This window comes from Amphibalanus amphitrite, unplaced genomic scaffold (assembly GCF_019059575.1).
Source record: "Amphibalanus amphitrite isolate SeventyFive unplaced genomic scaffold, NRLGWU_Aamphi_draft 000350F_arrow, whole genome shotgun sequence".
NCBI lineage: Eukaryota > Metazoa > Arthropoda > Thecostraca > Balanomorpha > Balanidae > Amphibalanus > Amphibalanus amphitrite.
Window position 1 is genome coordinate 324,275 of NW_024881845.1, and position 20,240 is coordinate 344,514.

At 50.4% G+C, this 20,240-nt stretch overlaps 1 protein-coding gene across 22 annotated transcripts in view; it reads left to right on the forward strand.

Moving 5' to 3' along the window:
* LOC122389241 (muscle calcium channel subunit alpha-1-like) overlaps window positions 1-20,240 on the forward strand; it is a 122,126-nt gene that overhangs the window by 83,744 nt on the left and 18,142 nt on the right. For 11 of the 22 annotated variants that reach the window (XR_006257935.1, XR_006257936.1, XR_006257937.1 and 8 more), the window contains exons 8-20: window positions 3,529-3,632; window positions 4,772-4,935; window positions 5,723-5,825; window positions 6,357-6,502; window positions 7,356-7,429; window positions 8,168-8,319; window positions 11,709-11,919; window positions 15,166-15,286; window positions 15,681-15,772; window positions 16,944-17,065; window positions 17,671-17,756; window positions 18,411-18,579; window positions 19,945-20,074. Coding sequence is in view for 17 of the 22 variants with exons in the window: in XM_043381086.1 (XP_043237021.1) it covers window positions 3,529-3,632; window positions 4,772-4,935; window positions 5,723-5,825; window positions 6,357-6,502; window positions 7,356-7,429; window positions 8,168-8,319; window positions 11,709-11,919; window positions 15,166-15,286; window positions 15,681-15,772; window positions 16,944-17,065; window positions 17,671-17,756; window positions 18,411-18,579; window positions 19,945-20,074 (1,674 nt within the window). In the remaining 5 variants the exon portion in view is untranslated. Of the gene's footprint in view, window positions 1-2,930; window positions 3,035-3,528; window positions 3,633-4,771; window positions 4,936-5,722; window positions 5,826-6,356; window positions 6,503-7,355; window positions 7,430-8,167; window positions 8,320-10,343; window positions 10,546-11,708; window positions 11,920-15,165; window positions 15,287-15,680; window positions 15,773-16,943; window positions 17,066-17,670; window positions 17,757-18,410; window positions 18,580-18,642; window positions 18,758-19,944; window positions 20,075-20,240 lie in introns of all 22 variants that reach the window. The other 11 variants (XR_006257938.1, XR_006257939.1, XM_043381094.1 and 8 more) reach the window with 3 other exon arrangements.

Consider the following 20,240-nt stretch of genomic DNA (forward strand, 5'->3'; position numbering starts at 1 on the left):
CCGTGCCGTCGGTGGGGCCAGTACTGCCCCCCCCCCCCGTGCCGGATCCCCCGGAAGGGCCGTTGCCGCGCCCCCGGTCACGTCGGGAGGGCAGGTGCAGCGCCCTGCGGTGGCACGTCCCCGGTTGCGTCGGTAGGGTAGCGTCGGTGCCGCGTCCCTCCCCCCCCCCCCCCTCCAGGGCCGGTGGAAGAATACTGGGTCGGTGTGGCAGGTGCCACGTTCCACTGTACGCATCCTCCGGTAGGACCCGCGCTGTCCCCCGGTGTCGTCTGTAGCGCCGGTGCCGTGTCCTCCGTTAGGGCCGGTGTGGCCGGTGCCGTGTCCCCGGCAGAGCCGAAGTGATGGTGCCGTGTCCTCCTTTAGGGCCAGTGTGACGGTGCCGGTGCCACGTCCTCCGGTGCTGTCGGTAGGACCTGCGCTACGTCCCCCGGTGCAGTCGGTAGGGCCGATGCAGTGTCCTCCATTAGGGCCGTTGCTGCGTCCCCCGGTAGAGCCGGTGTGGCCAGTGCCGCGTCCCCCCGGTAGGGCCGGTGTGACTGTGGCCAGTGCCGCGTCCCCCGGTAGGACTGGCGCCGCGTCCCCGGTGTCTTCGTTAGTACCGGTGTCACGTCCTCGGGCTGCATCGGCAGGGCTGGTGTTGCGTCCTTCGTTAGGACTGTGCGGCCGGTGCGGCGTCCCCCAGTGTTGTCGTTAAGACCGGTGCCGCGTCCCCCCGGTGCTGTCGGTAGGACCGGTGCCGCGTCCCCCCGGTGCTGTCGTTAAGACCGGTGCCGCGTCCCCCCGGCAGGGCCCGTGTGACCGGTGCCGCGTCCCCCCGGTGCTGTCGGTAGGACCGGTGCCGCCTCCTCTGGTGGGGCCGGTGACGTGTCCACATCTACATAGGGCCCGTGTGACGAGTGCCGCGTCCCCCGGCGCCGTCGGTAGGGTCGTTGACACGTCCCCCGGTAGGGCCAGTGTGGTCGGTGCCGTGCCCTCCGTTATGGATGGCGTTCTTCGCCGCATGGATGACGCGCAGCGCTGCAAGCTGCCGCACGATAGCCGCATGCCTGACGTGCGGCAGCCGCACCGCAACCGTACCGCATCAAAATCGCACTCGTGTGGGGCGGGCCTTAGGGCCGGTGTGGCCGTGTGTCCCCCGTTAGGGCCGGTGTGGCCGGTGCCGTGTCTCCGTTAGTTAGGGCCGGTGTGACGGCGTCAGTGCCACGTCCCCCGGTGCTGTCGGTAGGACCTGCGCTACGTCCCCCGGTGCAGTCGGCATGGTCGTTGACACGTCGTTGGCCGTGTCCTCCATCAGGGCCGGTGTGACGGTGCCGGTGCCGCGTTCCCCTGTGTCGTCGGTAGGGCCGGTGCCGTGTCCCCCGCTTTTGTAGTTAGCACTATATAGTGTCGCGTCTTCCGGATCGCCGATGCCGTGTCCTCCCCTAAGACCAGTGTGACTGGTGCTGCGTCCCGCGGTGTCGTCGGTAGGACCGATGCCGCGTTCCCAACTGCTGTCGGTAGAACCGGTACTGCGTCCCCCGGTGCCGTTGGTACGGCCGTTCCCCGTGCCGTCGGTCAGGCCGGTGCCGCGTCCCCCGGCAGGGCCGGTGTGACCGGTGACGTGTCCTCCGTTAGGGCCGGTGTGGCCGGTGCCGCGTCCCCCCGGTGCTGTATGTAGGACCGGTGACGCGTCCCTGCTGCTGTAGTTAGGGCCGACTCCTCGTCCCCGGGTGCCGTCGGTAGGGCCGACTCCACATCCCCTGGTGCCGTCGGTATGGCCGTTGCTGCGTCCCCTGGTTGCGTCAGTACGTCGGTGGGGTCGGTGCCGCTGTCGTCGGCTTACCGGAGATAGTAGGCAAATCCACGTATGTTCTCATTTATGTGCTTGAAAAATGCAATTCAAGCAAGAATGTCCGTACATACGTGTTTTGACCACGCGAGCGTTAACATCTTTAGATACCCATGATGAGGAGATATCTGGCAAAACCACGTATGTTTTCATTGGTAAGAAATAAAAAATCATTTACACAAGAAAGCTTTGACATACGTGCTTTGGACACGATAAGTCCGAACATACGTGTTTTTTCCTTGGCTGTCTACCCTTGGATATGACATACGTTTTTTGGAAAATGTTTTTTGGAAATATAAGTATTTTCAAAAAACTTTTTGTGAATATAATTCGCATAACCAAATGCTCCGTTTCTTGGGCTATCGATCGGTATAAAAAACCATTTTTGACCAAAAAATGACATACGTGGTTCTTCCTTTGCACGGCAGAGTTTGTTCGTTTGTGCCGGTCCACACGTGCATTATATGTATATGCCTGAGCTGTTGCAGTCATTTGAACCTGGATGGGGAATAGGATTTGTCTAACGATTGCACTGCTGTAAATGCTCCGGAAATTAACACTGTTGTAGACTTCATAGCTGCCTACTAACCGGACGCTGATTTCGGGAGCGGCTTTTTGATACTTACATATATGAATCTCGCGGGGATGGCTTTTTAGTATTTTTAGTTGCCGTCAGTTTTTTTTCTGCTCAATTATACACTGATTGTGGTTGATCAGTTCCTTCTAAGAATACTGTACGTTTAAGTATGTCCTGGTCTGTCCGGTGGTGGTGTCTATCCGTCTGTCTTTCTGTCTGTCTTTCCGTCCGTGTTGGCGACTGTTCTATCTTACTGAGAGCCTGAACACCAAAACTGTCTTCAAGAGTTGTGCTGGGCGTTCCTTGTCTGTCTGTCCATCTATCTGTCTGTCTGTCCGTCTGTCCGTCTGAATATGTTCATAGTCTGCGATAGAGCTTCAGGGCTGAAGCCTCTAACACTGACTGACCACTGCCGGTTGGCTATCCTGTCGACCGGTTGGCTGCGCTGGCTGGCTGTGTGGCGCCGTACGCGCCCGCCCGGCCGGCACCGCTAACACTGCCCCGTCTGCCTGGCTGCCTCTCTAGATGAATGACGCGCTGGGGAGCTACTGGCCGTGGATCTATTTTCTAACCCTCATCATCCTGGGCTCGTTTTTTGTGCTTAACCTCGTCCTTGGTGTGTTGAGCGGGTAAGTGAAGTTCCTCTTTGTCGGCGCTGGACCGCCCGCCGGCGTGTGCGTGTGCCCGCGTGCGCTTTTTCTCAGGAGCACCTCCGCTTTCAGCCTTCCGCACCCCGCCGCTGGCTTTTCGTGTGATCGGAACAGGGCTGGGTGTGCGCCGCCGGTCGCCACAGCGGGGTGTCGGGCTTTCTATTTCGCTTGTTTTCTTCTCTTTCACGCCTTCTCCGCTGCCTGGTGGTGGGGCCGGTCGACTGTGGATGGGCTGTGTCGGGCTGTGAGAGGACAGTGTCTGTGCCGGTGACGGCGCCGCGGTCCGGGCTGTGGGGTGACCTGTGGGGGAGCGTGTGACCGGCCCGCCCGCCCCGTTGGTAGGCCGCATGGTCAGCCGTCTCTCCTCCCCTCCCCCGCCCCCATTTGATTGTGTCAGGGTGTGTCCTGCATGAGAGAGCGCGCCGTCTGTGCCGGCCGATTTGCTGACGTTTTGTTTGTTTTCTCGGCCCCAGATTCAGGATGCATCAGGCCAGTCGTGGCCCTGGATATATTTCATATCGATGATGATCGTCGGCGCTTTCTTTGTTATGAATCTTATTCTCGGTGTGCTAAGCGGGTGAGTTCCGTCTCTCGAATCTGGCTCTGATGGGGCTGTTAGTGTCACTGGTCACTCGCACGCGTTAGTCTCTCTTGTACGTGCCTCTGTTACACCGACCGCCGCTCCTCTTTGATAGGACTGCGGTCGGATGTACACTTGGCACGATAGACGTAAAGTGTTAACGTGTACAAGTTCTTGCTGTTTCTATCGTGGTCCGTGTACGTTTCCGATCGGTTAAGGTCTGTGGAGGGTCACGATTGCGGGAGGGATTTAGTCACATTAGTAATTTAGCGAGTCAAATTGTATGCCTGTTGGCGGGATCAGCCCCGGTGGTAAGTTTCTGATAACTAGCTCCGGTGAGATTAAAAAGCCAGCTACATCGCTCCTGGTGCCGACGTGTGCCAAATTGCTCGAGTAACTTTGCTGAAGAGTGACTGGCCTGCTCAAAAGCTAGTCGTGCCCCACTTTTATCTGTCACATTTTCACCCTCTATGATAGCCGATGTGAGTTAGGTAAAATCGATGTTTGCGGTTAGCCTTAAGCTGTTTTCCTGACAGTTGAGTGTGGTAGTGGTAATGAGCCATTAAAAAAGCGGTAATTAGTGAAACTGTGTGAACCGATGACCCTTCCGCATGGTTGTGTTTTTTTTTTTTTTTCGCTGGCATGGCCCTCCCCGCATCTCACCCCTGGACTGCAGGCACATCCCTGGCTGCCACACACACACACGCACATCGCTTTGGTTGTGTTCTGCTCTGAATCTCCCGCTGTAGTTGAGATATTAGTGTAAAATGACCCGGCCTCGACAATGAATAGCTCTTAACTCAGCGGTCGCTACCGCTCAGTGGTAACATTAGCGTTTTACAACTGCAGCGACATGCATTACTTCAGAAATTAACGTTATGTTACTATTAACTTCACATTACATGACTCGTTAAGCTAATCATAGTGGCATAGTTGCCTGTTTATGACTTGTTTATTGTTACTTACTATAGGTTTAATTTAGTGGCTTGAAACTAGTGCAGCTAACCAGCGCAAGTTGCTTGTGCATCATCATCTGTACCATATTCCACTCGCGTAGGCACTAGGTCTACCCTCTTCCCTACATCGCTTCACCTTATCGTTCCTTTTCTGACGATATCACCGCATTCCACCTACAGAGAGTTCTCCAAGGAAAGAGAGAAGGCGAAAGCTCGCGGTGACTTCCAGAAACTGCGAGAAAAACAGCAACTGGAAGAGGATCTGCGCGGTTACCTGGACTGGATCACGCAGGCGGAGTACCTGGAACCGGAGGAAGACGAGCCGGGTGACGAGACCAAACTCCGTGAGTTGTGGGGAGAGTTTGAGTGGAGTGTTGAGTTGGGGAAGCGTGGGATGGTATCAGGCTGCTAGGGGAGTAAGATGGGATGCTTGCAACTCCGGGAGTGGTGAACTAATGGCGGCTTTGCTGGTATGGTACTTAATGAGTGAGCTGGGTGTGCGGGTTTGTCGGACAAATGAGTGAGTGAAGGAGTGACTGTTTCAATGACGGGCGACTGGGCTGGTCAACGGGAGCCAGAGAGCTGAGAGGGACAAAGTCAAGCGGGTCGAGAGGAGGGGTCACTTGGTAAACGGGGCGGTGCCGTCCCGGCAGTCCCCATAGCTGAGCGGTACAGCACAGGGTCGGTAGGTGCGGCATTTGTAAACGTAAACAGCGCAGCGGCTGGACCGTTCCCCAGCCCGTCCAGTTGTCCTGTTGTTATGGCTGCTCATAGTCAGTGATTGGTTGGGAAATGTCCAGACTTGGCACTGCACTGGCATTTCTTTTCTCGTGGGAGTAAGATGTCATGAATCTCAGATAAGCATTCCGTCTTGACATGTGTTTAAATGTTGTATGAAACCCATTCCATGAAATTGAACTCCTTCGTGTTGTTTTTACTGCTTGAATTTAGACAGCTAGTCATGTGAACTTTTCCCGCAAGTAATGTCGTAAGGCTGCATTGTGTATAAGCGCTTCACATTACAGCTCTGTGACCATCGAGTTATATAAGGAGGTGCACCATTCTTTCAGCTCAGAATCGTCCCTGAATCCGGGCTGAGGTCGTTCATTTCGTATGTTGTGCCCTCCCCAGATGAACACGTGGAAGAAGATGACGCCCAGGCAGAGGACGGCGCTGAAGTGGTCGACAGCAGACACCTCTCGTGCTGGGCGAAAAAGCGGAAAGGATTCGAAAAGTGAGGAACTCAGCTGCGAGAAAAGCTTGATCTGTCGGCGCACTAATTATGAAAAAGAACAGATATTGAACAGATATTAAAAAGAACAGACGAGTTGCGAAGCTAACTGACATAATAGTTTTTAGGTTTCCGCTGACCTTTTGTTCTTCATGCGAATTTCCTTCTCTACCGAATTTCCTTTTTGCAGTGTTTTTGAGTGACTTACGCTGTCATTTAATTTGTATTGTTCTCTCTTGATTAAAGACCCTACCTCACATATTTCCCACGCGTTGCGTAACAGCCTCCACTTCCCGTCCAAGAGCAATCCGGTGGCGGAAGTTATCTCCCAGAGTGGCTTCCGCCTGCTACCGGTGTAATTCATCTCTTACATAAGCCGGTACCTGTCTGATCCCTTATCAACGTCACGGCGTTCCTCTGTCGCCGTCAGCCTGTCGTAATAACACCCTCAGAGGAGGTCCTCTGTGGCGCCCATGACTGAGCCGCCGTCGACGGGAGCTCTCTCATCGTAACGGCTTCTCTCTGCCCCTCCAGATGGAACCGGCGAATGAAGCGCTCGTTCCGCGTGGCCGTCAAGTCGCAGTCGTTCTACTGGCTCATCATCGTCCTGGTGTTTCTGAACACGGGAGTGTTGGCCACGGAACACTACGACCAGCCGCCCTGGCTCGACCAGTTTCAGGGTGAGTAGTGTCCCGGGAACTAAGTAAACACTGTGACCAGATTTTTTAGGTCGTCGTTAGTAGTGTCCCGGAAAACTAGGTAAACACTATAAGCAGCCGCCCTGGCTCGACCAGTTTCAGGGTGAGTAGTGTTCCGGTAACTAACTATATGAGCACTACGATCAGCCGCCCTGGCTCGACCAGTTAATCTAGGGTGTGGTTTAATTAATGTCCGGTTGGATTGCAGTCAGAAATGAAGCTTTGTTTGTGATGGTTATGGGGTGACCGAGGTATGCGGATATACAAAGTCAAGCAATATAATCAGTTAATGTAGTTGAGCTCGTAGGCTGGTAGTTTTGTGAAATGCCCCAGGTTATGCCGTCTGTTTTACCCATTTTTGCGATCACCAATCTTCACTGTGTCGTGGGTGTAAACGCACGCTATCGTCGTACCTCACACGACACGCTTAGGAAGCAGCAACAGATTGGTCCGTTCATAAATTCAGGCTAACTACCGTCAGAATGCTACAGCTACAGTGTTTCACTCCAAGTTCAGCTGTTATTTTGTAGGTGATTTGTAGCGACAATATAAGTCTAGGGATGACAGACTTGTTGCTATTTGAGATACGAGTGTCACGCTGGCCCTGGCCTTGGTGCAGCTCAGTCTTCTTTGATTGGTAAACGGTGACGAACTTGACAACTTGTCCGGGCTAACTAAGTGAAGATGCTACTGTAACGGAATTTACTGTTTGCATAACCTATTGAAAAAAAACACAGTTAATAGTAAATTTTGAACGTAAAGCGCACTTCAATTGCAGCTAGCTTTTGTATGCTTGTTGACTCACTTTAACACCATTGCTCTCTTCCGTCCACAGAAATTGGCAACCTGTTTTTTATCGTGCTTTTTACAATTGAGATGCTGGTCAAGATGTACGCCCTCGGTTTCCAGGTAAGTCCCCTGTCCTGCGCCGACAGTGCGTTCCTCCCTACCCCTCTCCCTGTACAGTTCCTGGTACGGGGCGCGTACCAGTGCGCCTTTCATCTGCATTAATGAGGCCGGCGGCGACGGTGTCAGATGCAGAGCCCGCCGCAGTAATGAGTCTTGTCTTCCGTACCGCGACAGAAAATGGAGCAGACATGATTCTATCCGACCCGCCGCCCGCGGTTCCGGGAGGTGGGGTTAGAGCGTTGGATGTGGCCGGAAGCTTTTGAAGAAGCTTTGACTTCGAAGTTTTTGTCAACGCGACTTACCTGTCTTTGCTGTATTACTAACTAATGTGTGGTACCGCGCAAGCAGCCTACAGGCTTAGTGATGTCTGGAAGTGATGATCGTTATGAGGGAGTTCTCAGCAGGCTGTTGCGCGAATGAAATGTAATTCACTGGGCATATGAATGACGCCATAAATTTCCCGCTGTGGCGGGGAACCACCCAACCTACCCACCGACTTCGTCCTGCTATAACTGAGTGCTGCCCGTTTCCTGAAAAGTTGCCACTGACGTGCATGATCCACTCAGCAACTCCCATAATACGGCGAAACCCATCTGCGACTGCCGCTTACACAATCCATTACCCCTACATCACGCTTCTGTCTCACTGCCTGTCTGTATTGTCTCCCTCGGCCCTTCATGGCCTCACTGCCTCACATTTGTCTCCGGTGTCTAACCAGCCTCCTGTCTGCCATTTCAGAGTTATTTCGTGTCGCTGTTCAACCGTTTCGACTGTTTTGTGGTGATCAGCAGTATAATGGAAGTACTGCTGACCAAGACGGGCGTTATGCCGCCCCTCGGTGTCTCCGTGCTCCGCTGTGTCCGGCTGCTCCGGGTGTTTAAGGTCACCAGGTCAGTGGATAGGGGTCAGAGGTCAGGGCTGGGGATCAGGGAAGAGTCAGAGGTCAGGGTTGGTCAGTACAAGGGTCAGAGGTCAGGGTGACCAGCAGAAAGGGCAATGTGCGTTATTCGACACCCACATAAAAGTTGTAAATTTTTGCAAGATGCACACGTGGATTATATGAGCTAGTGGGAATAAGGCTGGTTTATACAAGACGCTTAGAAATACTGACAGCTGTCATTGCATTTTCAATGTCGTGTTAATTCGAAATGCGGTAACCTGTTGATCTATGAGAGGATCTTAAGAGTTGATAAAACACATGAATTTTATTTGCGCTGGTCAGTTATGCTATTCATTTGTAGTCATTACTTTGGGGGAATATTTGTTTCTGGTCCCTAAAAAGCTGTTTCTGGCACCTAATTGCTGATCAGCCCCAAAATGCTTATTCGACCCTAATATCTGAATCTGGCACCTAATTGCTTCCACACAGCCTAAAGTTGCCAGATCATCTAGTTGAACTCCGTATTTGCTGTTTGCTGATTCAGCACCAAAACCAAAACATCCAGCACCTATTTTATTCCACGTTTGCCTACCTAATTCGCGTAATCTTCCTGATTTTATGTATCCTAACAACATGAACGTTGCATTCGGTGATGACAAGTGCCATTTTCGCCAGTGGAGATAATGATTAATGCCATTTCTAGCCAAAAGAGAATCACTAGCCAGCTATGGTGCAGCATAGCAAGACGCTCCTATACCACCCCGCTATGTAGAGACTAGAGATTATTGCACCCTCAGCCATTTTAACGTGACAAGTTTGGATCCGTCACTTCCAGCCAGGCTCTCAGGTCATAAACTGGAGTAAAGCAAAATGTCAACTCTGAACAGACATGCCACACAACCGGCCTTCTTTTCAATATTATTAGCTTTCTGCAATCATCGTCTGACTCCATCTCGATCAAACGCAGCATCCGGTTTCTACAGGGGCGTTTGACTGACCGGCCACACAATAACCAAAAACAAAATCAAAGCTTCATGCACACATACGCCATACGTAAGAAACGGATGAAAAAGGCACAACCACGGCACAACTCTGCGCGGCAAACAACGGACAATGTCCCACGCAAGATCCCGCGTTTCTTCAGCGGCCTTGAACGGAATGAAAACATTACATTTCTTTTTTGGAGCTATTTGATGACGTCAAAAAATACAATACCGTTTTAATGGTCAAAATCGAGACAATTACTCACAAAAATGTTTCCCTTAAAGCATTACAAATAAATGCTTTTAAATATTTAAATGACATTGTTTTTTTTCAAACAAATTAATATTATTTGCTTACTTAAACGTCATATACAATGCTGAGATCACTACGGGGCTGTCTTAGAGTGTAGCTGCACTGGCAACCTTTAGGCTAGACTCCAGGGGTCATTATACCAGAACAACATGATTCTACCAGCCAGTAGTTCATTTTTCTACTAGATTGGTGCTACGCTCAGCATTTAGGTGCCAGATTCAGAAAAAAGAATAAGGCGTACCGATGAATAGGTGCCAGAAACAGCTAATTAAGGTCATTTTCCAAGATTGGTGCTGGTATCCACCAAATAGGTGCTGAGGACCAATTTTGGGGCGAGTCAGCTTTTAGGTGCCAGAAATAGCTTTTCTGGGACGCAATTAAATGGCGTCCATTACTTTGTAGTTTACTTGGGTTATGCAGTTGTGTCTCCTAGGAATAAGTAGTAGTTTTGATAATGTAGCCTATGACGTCGTGTTTGAAGAAACATGTATGTGCTGGTGAATGATGTGTTAAACATTCCCCTGCGCAGTGTCGTAATTGGCTCGAGCATGTCGTAACTCGATGAACCCTACATGTATTTAGTTTGTTTCGTTTTACCCGCCGGCTTTCCCGCTGTTGTTGCATTTTTAGTTAATTTTGAGTTATTTTCTGATTTGTTTGCTGTTTGCTAACACATTAGCTCGACGTACATCATACATGTCCGTGCTTTTGGGTTTATGTTTAGTTTTTCTTTTGCAGATATTGGCGAAGTCTGGGCAACCTGGTGCGCTCCCTCGTGAATTCCATCCAGTCTATCCTCTCCTTGTTGTTCCTGCTCTTTCTCTTCATATTCATCTTCGCCCTTCTCGGGATGCAGATATTCGGTGGAAAACTGAACGGACCGCTCGAGATGCGCAGCAACTTCGACTCGTTTTGGCAGTCCATCATGACTGTATTTCAGGTACATAGTCACTGACTCCGGTCGCCCCCAGCCGGGGGGATGATTTATCTATCGCCTGCTGCCTGAGATTCCCAACTTGTACAAATTCACGGCTTGTGTCTTACCTTGACGCACACCTGGCTCAGCTCTGGCCTGGGCGCGAGGGACTCTGCCTCCGTTCCTCTGGCTGTCCATCCTTTGCATATATGTCCTCTGTTCCTCTTCCTCTGTCCTATGTTTCTATGTCCTCTTTCGTCTGTTTGCTGCTCTATCCTTTTTCCAACGTTTTGCCTTTCTATCCTCTGTGCCTTTGCTCTCCGCATTTATGTCCTGTCTTTCTTTCCTCTGCCTCGCTTTCCTCTGTTTCTTCCCCAGTTGCGTCTTGGTCAGCATCCCCTCCTCTCTTCCCTCTCCCCATCCTCTCTCTGTCTCCGACAGTCGCCAGCGGTCTCGCCATAAATCGGCCTGACTCCGTTATGGCCGCCCGCCTTGTCGTCGGTCCGTCTTGGCAGATCGGGGACGACATTTCATTACCCCCGTCGGAGTCGATACAATGCCTCGGGCTCGGGAGTTCCCTTGTCCGCCAGAATGGGTGACTTAATGCTGCCTGTCAGTTTGGCGGGATGATCCCAACTATTGTGACAAACGGACATGTCAACGCCTGTCAGGGACGCGGTGGGAACTTCCCAACTGCCCGTCTTTTTCTGCATCCGCATCCGCGTCCGCCAGTTCGCCTGCCTGTTTGTTCGTCCGTCCGTTCGTCTGCCGATCTGACCGTATGTACGCCCGTCTGCCCGTCTATTCGTGTGTCGATCCATCCATTTTGTCTGCCCACTTGTACGTCCATTTGCTCTTCGTCGCCCGTCCTTTCGTCCTTCCGTCTGCCCGACTGTCATTTTGTCCGTCCGTCCGTATGTTTGCATGATCGCTAATGAGGAACGCCGTCCGCTTGATTGCTAGCATGGTATCCACACGACCATGCGTTTCTCTTGTCTGCTCGGCTCACATAACATGGCTTCACGCACTCACTCCCGCTCTGCCAGCATCCGCCGCTTACTGAAACATACGCTTCGCTTTTCTAACACGCCGGGGATGCTGGGGTCGCCCGCGCCGCGCCCGTTCAGGGCCGACGCTCGGCGTTCGGCGGCTAACCCGTGTCTCTCTCCGTTGTCGTGTTTTTACAGGTACTGGCGCTCCCTCTCCAACCTAGTGGCATCCCTCCTGAACTCTATCCAGTCCATCGCCTCGCTCCTGCTGCTCCTGTTCCTTTTCATCGTCATCTTCGCTCTGCTCGGTATGCAGGTATTCGGCGGCAAGTTTAACTTTGACGACTCGGATGACAAGCCGCGCAGCAACTTCGATTCGTTTGTGCAGAGCCTGTTGACAGTGTTCCAGGTATAGTGGTGTGGAGAGCGGCCGCGCGGCGCCCGGCAGGCCGCGGAGCACTGGGTGGTCCGAGGGAGGGGCGCACCACGAAACAGGTTATGTAGGGGAGAGTGGGGTAATTTGGCCGGTGGTGTAAATTGGCCGCCCCCACCTGTACGATGTCTAATAAAAGTGAGTGAAATAACTTTAGTCTGTATTCATTTGTCATGGGTAGAAATAACTGGAGGACAAATGTCAAAACTTTGCCCCTCGTAGTTTTATTCAAAATTAATAAAACGTTAATTTCATTAGAAAATGGTAACTTTTACTTCTGTTTACAAAGTTGTATAACATGTAGCATTTGGGCTAAAAACGAATTCAGACCTTATAGCGCCATTCTTGGGGGTGTTCAGCGGTTCCAAGAGCAATTTTATCTAATTCCGTAAAGCCGTGATGACTTTATCGACAAAAATTTTCAGAATGGCAATATGGGGTAATTTGGCCGGGACTAGCGGGGCAACTTGGCCGGTGCGCTCATGGTCACTATGCTGGGAGCGCCGAGTTTTCATGGTCAATTGTACCATAATTGACATGATTCATGACCAACTTTGACTACTTTGATGCCTTACTTCCGATTGGCCAACTGTAAGAGCATGTGACGTCATCAAAGGTTACCAAACGTTTTTTGCTAATAAATCCTTACATAAAAATGGTACAGCCGCACAAATGGTCTCATTCTGTTCAGCTCGCCAAGGCGCATCGAATGATATGCATGATGACCTTGAAATCACGTGACCTTGAGGTCAAGCGACCTGATGCAACGTGACCTGAGGTCAACCTTTGACCTTGACTTCTCAAGGTCAACACATATATCTTTCGATGCGGACTGACGAGAGAATTACGATGGTACTCGAAGTTTTGGCCTAGCTTGATGACTTCAAAAGTTATTCGTAAAAAACTGTGATCGCATCTAGAGCCGCTAATTTGGCTATTTCGACCCCTGTGACCTCTGAGCCAACATCCAAAATGCGGCAAATGCGTCATAGGAGACACGTCATTGCTGAATCTGAAGCTGACTCGCAATATAAAAGAAAATCCCGACCGCAAACTAACACCGGCCAAATTGCCCCACACCCCCGGCCAAATAACCCTGCTAGTGGGGCAATTTGGCCGCCTTGCAGACCTTTGTATTACGTCACAATTTCAATATAAGTAATTACTCTGTCATTTCAAGTTCACTGTCCAGTAAAGTAAAATGAATGTGACACCTGCCAGCGTTGAGAAAATGCAGAAATGTGTCGTCAATTTTAAAGGGACACTCCCACCTTAACATTAGTTTTGAGTTGAGATAGCCAAATTGGTGGCCATGGCCTGCAAATACCGGTTTGGGCACTCACAACATCGAAAAATGCTTTAATTCGAAGATATGGAATTTCAAACTTGCAGTTTTCGGATTCTAAGGGGCTAATGCATTGGAATGCCCCCTTAGAATTTGTGACGTCAGCGGAGATCTAACGATTTTTAAATCTTAGACTAAAACCATCGTTAACACGTGGTGGTATACGCTGCTTTGCGCGCAACGTCTGCCGCACTTTAAGGCTGCCAAATTATTGCTTCCAAATAAAGTCGCTAGTAACAGGGGAAATCCCAAAAAGTAAACAAAAGTAAAAGCATAATATCTTGAAAACCAGTGAATATTTTTCGGTGAAATTTGGTAGATATTCGTTTTCGCTCTTTCTGAACCAAGGGACATCACTTTCATGCCAATTCATTAACTTTTTTGAAGGTGGGAGGGTCCCTTTAAGTTATATCGTTTTCTAAAAAAAAGCGGCCAAATTACCCCACTCTCCCCTACTGATGCTCTGGAACTTGCCGGTATCCTGATTTGGGAAAAAGATCATTTTTCCATCTTTTAATTTTTGATTGAGATGAAAATGAAAAGTGCAAGCACATGTCACAGCGCCAATTGCGTGTGGGCTGATGGTCCGTGATTCCTTAGAATTGCGAATGACATGCGACACGTTGCTATGCAATTGAATTAAGGCTTTTGTTGGGTTGAGTTGGTCCATAGACCTCTGTACACCTCTGTACATAGACTGGTGTACAGAGGTCTATGGTTGGTCATATTGCTACTGTTTCATCCATATTCTGAGCCAATGGTGCACTGGCTGAGCTTGCGAAATTCTTTTTTTCCTCTGCCAGGTTTTGAGAGAAAGTGGAAATAGGATCTTGCAAAGTTTTAGATAAAATTTAAGCCCAAAGTTCAGTGAGCTCCTCAGCTATAACCGTGGTACGCCCGCCCCGCCGCTCCCCGTGCCGCGCGCCGTGGGCGCCGCCGGCCGTCCCTCCGTGTGTCTGGATGTTAGGCTGTGGCTGCCTGCCCTCCCCGCTACCGTGTGTTCAGTTCCTCCCTCTAACGCATGTCACCTATCGGCCATACCGCCACGGTGTACCCCACCCTCCCCCGATTTTGTTCCGTTTGTTTGGCGTCAGTAGCAGCGAGGTGAGTTTCACTCGATTTGGACGAGCTGGATGTGAGTTTTGATGTTTCCCGTGGTGAGAAAGGTGGTGAGAAGACACCACAGTTCTAGCAGCCGCGACGCATCCAACCGCTGCTAACTATCATCTGCGGTCCAGAGATGGTGGTAGCGGCGACTTAACCCTGCTTTCTGTGGTGTGGAACGCTTGCTTGATCGCTGTGCTTGGGATCTGCGGGGCCTGGTCGTGGCTTGGACGTAATGTCGGTCTGTTGCGTCCCTCTGACGTTAAAACAGTGCTGCACGGATGTATTCGGACAGGCGCTTATGTCGGGTGGTGAATGTTGTTGGTGATTGTTGTTGTTTATGAATGTTGTGACGCTTACTGTGGTGCGCTTACTAATGTGTAGTTTTATGTTTGATAGTGGCAACAATCTGAGGTGGTTGGTGGTGATCAGTGTTCTCAGTTCTCACATCATTTTGACGTGAAATGACGTTTTCGCGAAGAAATATTTGGTCATGTTCGTAACATTCGAACAATTTGACTATAGCTTTCGATTGTCTTTCCATTAAGACGTGTCATTTTGCCATTCATCGTAACATTTTCGGTCTCTCTTCACTTGTTTTTGATCGGGTGACAGTTTTCCCAAATCAGCATTGGTAACGTACAAGAAACTGAAGCATTTAGCCCTAGGCCTGGTATAGCTCTTCAGCCTCATGGCTTCGTATCGTTCCTCAAGTCCCATCTACTCGCTCTCTTCCCACCCGGCCCGTATCTAACCCGCCTCCGGTCGTTCAGATCCTCACCGGTGAGGACTGGAACGTCGTCATGTACCACGGTATCGAGGCGTACGGCGGAGTGGGAGGCGTCGGCGCACTGGCCTGCTCCTACTTCATCATACTGTTCATCTGCGGCAACTGTATCCTTTGGGTGGTGTCAGACGGAGATGGTGGCGGGAGTGTGGTGGGCTGGGATGTGGGGATAGGTGGAAGGTTATGATTAGGATATAGTCTGGGAATGATGACTTGCTATGACATTATGAAGTCCTAGTCTGTGCATTCCAGTCACTGGCATTACTTTTAATTAACTGCTGTCGTGCATATGTCTGGTGATACGGCGAACGCAGGTACTGTGGTTGTCTTCATATTTATGTAATTATTTTATCAGCTGCTTTTCTTGGTATTTGTTACAATTATTAATTGTGACCGCTATTCATTTGTGCACAGCAACCTCTTCTGATTAGTTGTCTGTGCCAGACCTTTGACGTGTCTGGATCCTCTTCACGTTACGTTCCTTGACTTAGCGCTGCACAGATATTCTGCTGAACGTATTCTTGGCTATCGCCGTGGACAACTTGGCAGACGCCGAGTCACTGACAGCCATCGAGAAAGAGGAGGAAGAGGAGGTAAGAGAGCGGGAGAGAGAGAGAGAGAGATAGAGAGAGAGAGAGAGAGAGAGAGAGAGAGAGAGAGAGAGAGAGAGGGAGAGAGAGAGAGAGAGAGAGAGGGAGGGAGAGGGGAGTGAGGGGTTAGGAAGAGATGAAAGTCAGTTCTTGTGGCAGAGTATTTCAATTTTATAATGTTCTTTAGTCATGTTTGCTCAGGTCAACTTTCCAAGCATTAATCGTCTGCTACCCTGTCGAGCTCCAGCTACTGTAGGTATTTTACTTTGGTTATTTTGTTGTAATACCTCCTTGTAGGTCAGGTGGTTAATTGTAGGCTTGTCCTTTTTAGGAAGCTGTAATATTTAGTTGTCATGCTAATTTCCGTTCAGTCTCCGCCTCAGTCTGTAATGGCTGAAACAGACTCTTTCCGCAGTCAGGAAATCGCATGCGAGAGCCTATTCAAATACATGGAAGCACGCTCGCATCAATCGCACGCACCTCCCGGATGCGATTGATGCGAGAAGAATTATAATTTATTTGAATAGGCTCTCGCATGCGATTTCCTGAACACGGAAAGTCTGTTTCAGCCTTTAGTGCGAGAGTCTCCTGTAAGCGTCGATGTTTGCTCTATTAGACTAACCAGCCGCCTGAGCTGTTAGCCAGTCGATGTACTAAAACGTCCGGTGGTGACTGGCCTGGCTAAATAAAACCCGACTCTCTGCTAACGTCTCTGCGCCTGCGTCTCGCTTTCTCTGTCCTCTGAATCCCTCTGGGGGCTCTACGTAGTGTCTAGTCTGTCGCCTTAGCGCCTGAACATCGGCCGTATCGCGGGCGCCGCTGATTACAGGACTATCACTACCCTGATGAGCTTGTAAGTGGCGACCGTTCCCGTGCCTGATCCGTGCTAACGCATGCCCGCACGTTACACTGCCGTTTGCAGACTTGTCAGCGGCGGCGGAGGCGGACTCTTGGCATGAGGGTTCAGTTGGTTCACCGCCAACCATCTGTCATGGCTGTGCACTCGCCTGGCACCGAGAAAAGAGACTCAATTTCCGATCAATTTAGCCGCTCCGTGTCGTGACCAGCTTCCTGTGAAGATACAAATGTTATGAACGCCTGCCGGCTGGTGTGGAAGCTAAAGTTACGCAGTCAGTCGACAGGTGTCGTTAGTTGTGTGTGGCTGTGTTCACAGAAAGCTCGCTCTCGCTCGCGGAGCGGATCCCCTCGTAAGGACGGAGACCGGATAGAAGAAGGCGGAGATCAGGATCGGTCGCCGTATGGCTCTCAGAAGCTGGCAGAGCTCAACCACGTCGGGTGAGTGGAAAAAAGTATCATGACTGTCATTGCTAAAGACAGCAGTGGTGGGTTCGTTACACAGATGTCTGTGCTCGAATGTTTTTTTTTTTGTCAACCGTTCCCTCTTTTCCATCCTTAGGACATACAAATCCTTCTCCTCTATGCCTCAAGCCCTTACTCCGGGCTGGACGAGCAATTTAAGTCCATGCGGGAATACCCGATAAGAGTGCCCGCCCGTAGCTGGGTGCCGTGAGTGCTTGGGGGGTTGGTCGGCCTGTCCACTGGACGGTCTCAGCCCCGGCGACTCTCTAGGGTGCTGGCCCAGACCAATATCTCTCCCTAATTCCTATCATTTTTCCGGCTGTGAAATGGTCTTGTCATAATGAAAGGGCCTAACCCAACAAAACAAAAAGTCTTTTGTCATATGTCACAACAAAAAGCTTTTCTTGGTTTAAAAAGCATGTCCTTGTTTTTTTGCTCTTCTTAGCAGTCAATAGCATTGTGGGTGTTTTAAAATTTCGCGGAAATTGTGACACCAAAAAGCTGTGCCGTAGATTGACGTTATTTTTGTCTTGCAATTGATGTCTGTCAACTGAGTGGATAATGTCATTGATTATTTTCAGGCCCGACCGGGCGGGAAGTCAGACCAGCGTCGACATGGGCGACGATGACATGGGCGACGAAGAGTACGATAACTACGACGAGGACGGTATGTACCCTCGCCGCTGTCTTCGTAAATCAACGAGTCCTGTTTTGTACTACTGCTATATTGAACCAACTTCGTGTTGGAAGAGTATGCAATGTCTGTTCAGTGCTCATCATTTTGGCACGAAATGAAACTAAACACTTTTCTAGCCAGCAGGCTGCCCAAAATTGTTATGCAATTGAACCAGTTCTCGGAGAGATATTGGAGTCAGTCTGAAGTAGCATAGGTTCTCGGCATAGTTGGTTTGCTTTTCTTTATCTTTTAGATGCATCCCGTAGTTAATAATTTGTGGTAGTTAGATAGCAACTAACTAACATCTGCCCACGTTTTCCAAACTTGTGTGAGACATGTTCATTTGCGTAGCTCTTATAACGTAGTCAAACTTCGTTTATATAATCTAACAAGTTGCCTCGAGCATTTCTTCGCTAACTATTTCAACTTGGTCATATACGCAGTGCATATGGACCTATTCAATTACAGCTCTCTCATAGTTCTTTCGAATAGATACCTTGAGATGCTTGAAAGTGAAATTTTACACAATCATCGACTAACCATCTCATCTCTAGCTAACCCCGTGGCCCTGCACTCGCTCTATCCCGGTCCCCGGCACCGCGCCGAGCTCCTGGCCCCCCGTATAACCGCTTGGGGCGCTGACAGGGCGTCGCCGACGCGACTCAGGCAGCGACGGCGACTCGGGGAGCGGCGTCGATGTCGACGAGCTTCCGCCGACGATGCGGCCGCGCCGGCTGTCGCAGCTCTCCATCAAGAACAAGATCAAGCCGATGCCGCAGTACAGTAGTTTCTTTGTGTTCTCGCCCACCAACAGGTGAGGGTGGCCGCGGGCCGCGGGGCTGACCTCTGACCTCGTGGTGACCTTTGTGACCTGCAGGTGAAGAGGAGGACGTGGTCGGTGCTCGGCCTCGCCGACTCTCCGAGCTGACACCGGCCAAAATACAGCCCATTCCTCCATACAGCTCTTTCTTCGTGTTTGGACCGGAGAACAGGTGACGCCAGCGCCTCTGGCGGCACGGAGTGGTACTAACGGACACCGGCGCGCGCTCTCTCTCTGTGGCTTCGTTTCCCCTTCTCTCCCGCGCGCCTGCGCCTGCTCGCAGCTGTAGGTGTGCGTGTGCTCTTAGGTGTGTGAGAACGAGTGATTCGAACGATTTACAGCGTTTGTTTTTGGAGCAGGCGCAGTCTCGGGCGCCACCTCCTCGCTTGGACCGGAGAATGTGCATTCCTCTGTCAGCAGACCTCCGTAGTGCTAGCAGCTCTGAGTAACGCGTCATTAGCCGCTGGAGAGAACACTGTGAAGTGCTCGTAGTCGAGTGCGCTCCTACGTAGAACTAAGTAGTGAATATGCAAGTGCAGAATGTCTAACATGCATCGATGAGGCTTAATATTTTGAAAATAGTGCCCTGTCTATCATGTGGTATGATGTTTCTTGATGAAGTGTGTCATGTATTGCCTATTGTGAATATCGACTGTCAGCGTTCTGTTAAACTCTGGATCTAAAGACATAGATGGATAATTGTAAGGAACTCTTGGTGTTCGGGTACCGCAAATTCGTCGTCCTAGTGCGGGTGACCCTGATTTCCGTCGCCCCAAAACCAAGTCTACGTGCTAGGGAGACGGATTTGCGGTGTTCGAACGCCCGCACTTCCTTACAATTCCTCACATATGTCTAAGGACAAAGTTACGGATGTCCTGAAGCATATTATAATGATGCACCTCATTACTTCATTGTTGGTTTTCCCTTCCATTTGCTGTGTTGAATTTTGAACTAACTCAACCGGAACATTTTGAGTACTGGGTTTTCACTTTTTGAAGGCTTAGGAGTAATGGTGTAACAATTTTCCCGAGCATACTGCTCAGGAAAAAGAATTGATACCCTGCTTATCGTAATACATGACTTAACCGGAATATTGGTTCATCATGTAATATATATGTAAAGCTTCGTTTGTTCTTTCATAATTTCATACCACGTTTTTGGGCTGATGAGCTATTTCAGCAAATTAACGTCAGTTTGGACGCTTGCATTCCCGTAACTGACTAGATGGACGTCCCGTTTACCTGAGTCAACACCAGTGAATAACCTTTACCAAAAAGATAACACATCCAACCAGCAGCTTCCTCCGGCTCTCCAGCCACGCGCGGCTCCTGTTCACCTCTCCCGAACTGCGTTCGTCAGGTTCCGCATCTTCTGCCACTGGTTCTGCAACCACAGCTTCTTCGGCAACGTCATCTTGGTGTGTATCCTGGTGTCGTCGGCAATGCTGGCTGCCGAGGACCCTTTGGACCCGCACACTGCCAGGAACAAGGTAAGCGGCAGCGGAGCGCGCTGCCGGCCGCTGCATGATTTTGCGGGGTTTTGTCATGGGGGTAGTATGAGGCTGGTGTTTTGGCCTGAGAGTTTATGGCGAAGTTGAAAATGGTAAATGCTGAAATTGAAAAAAGATCACAGGAGGTGAAATCACCTGTGATCTT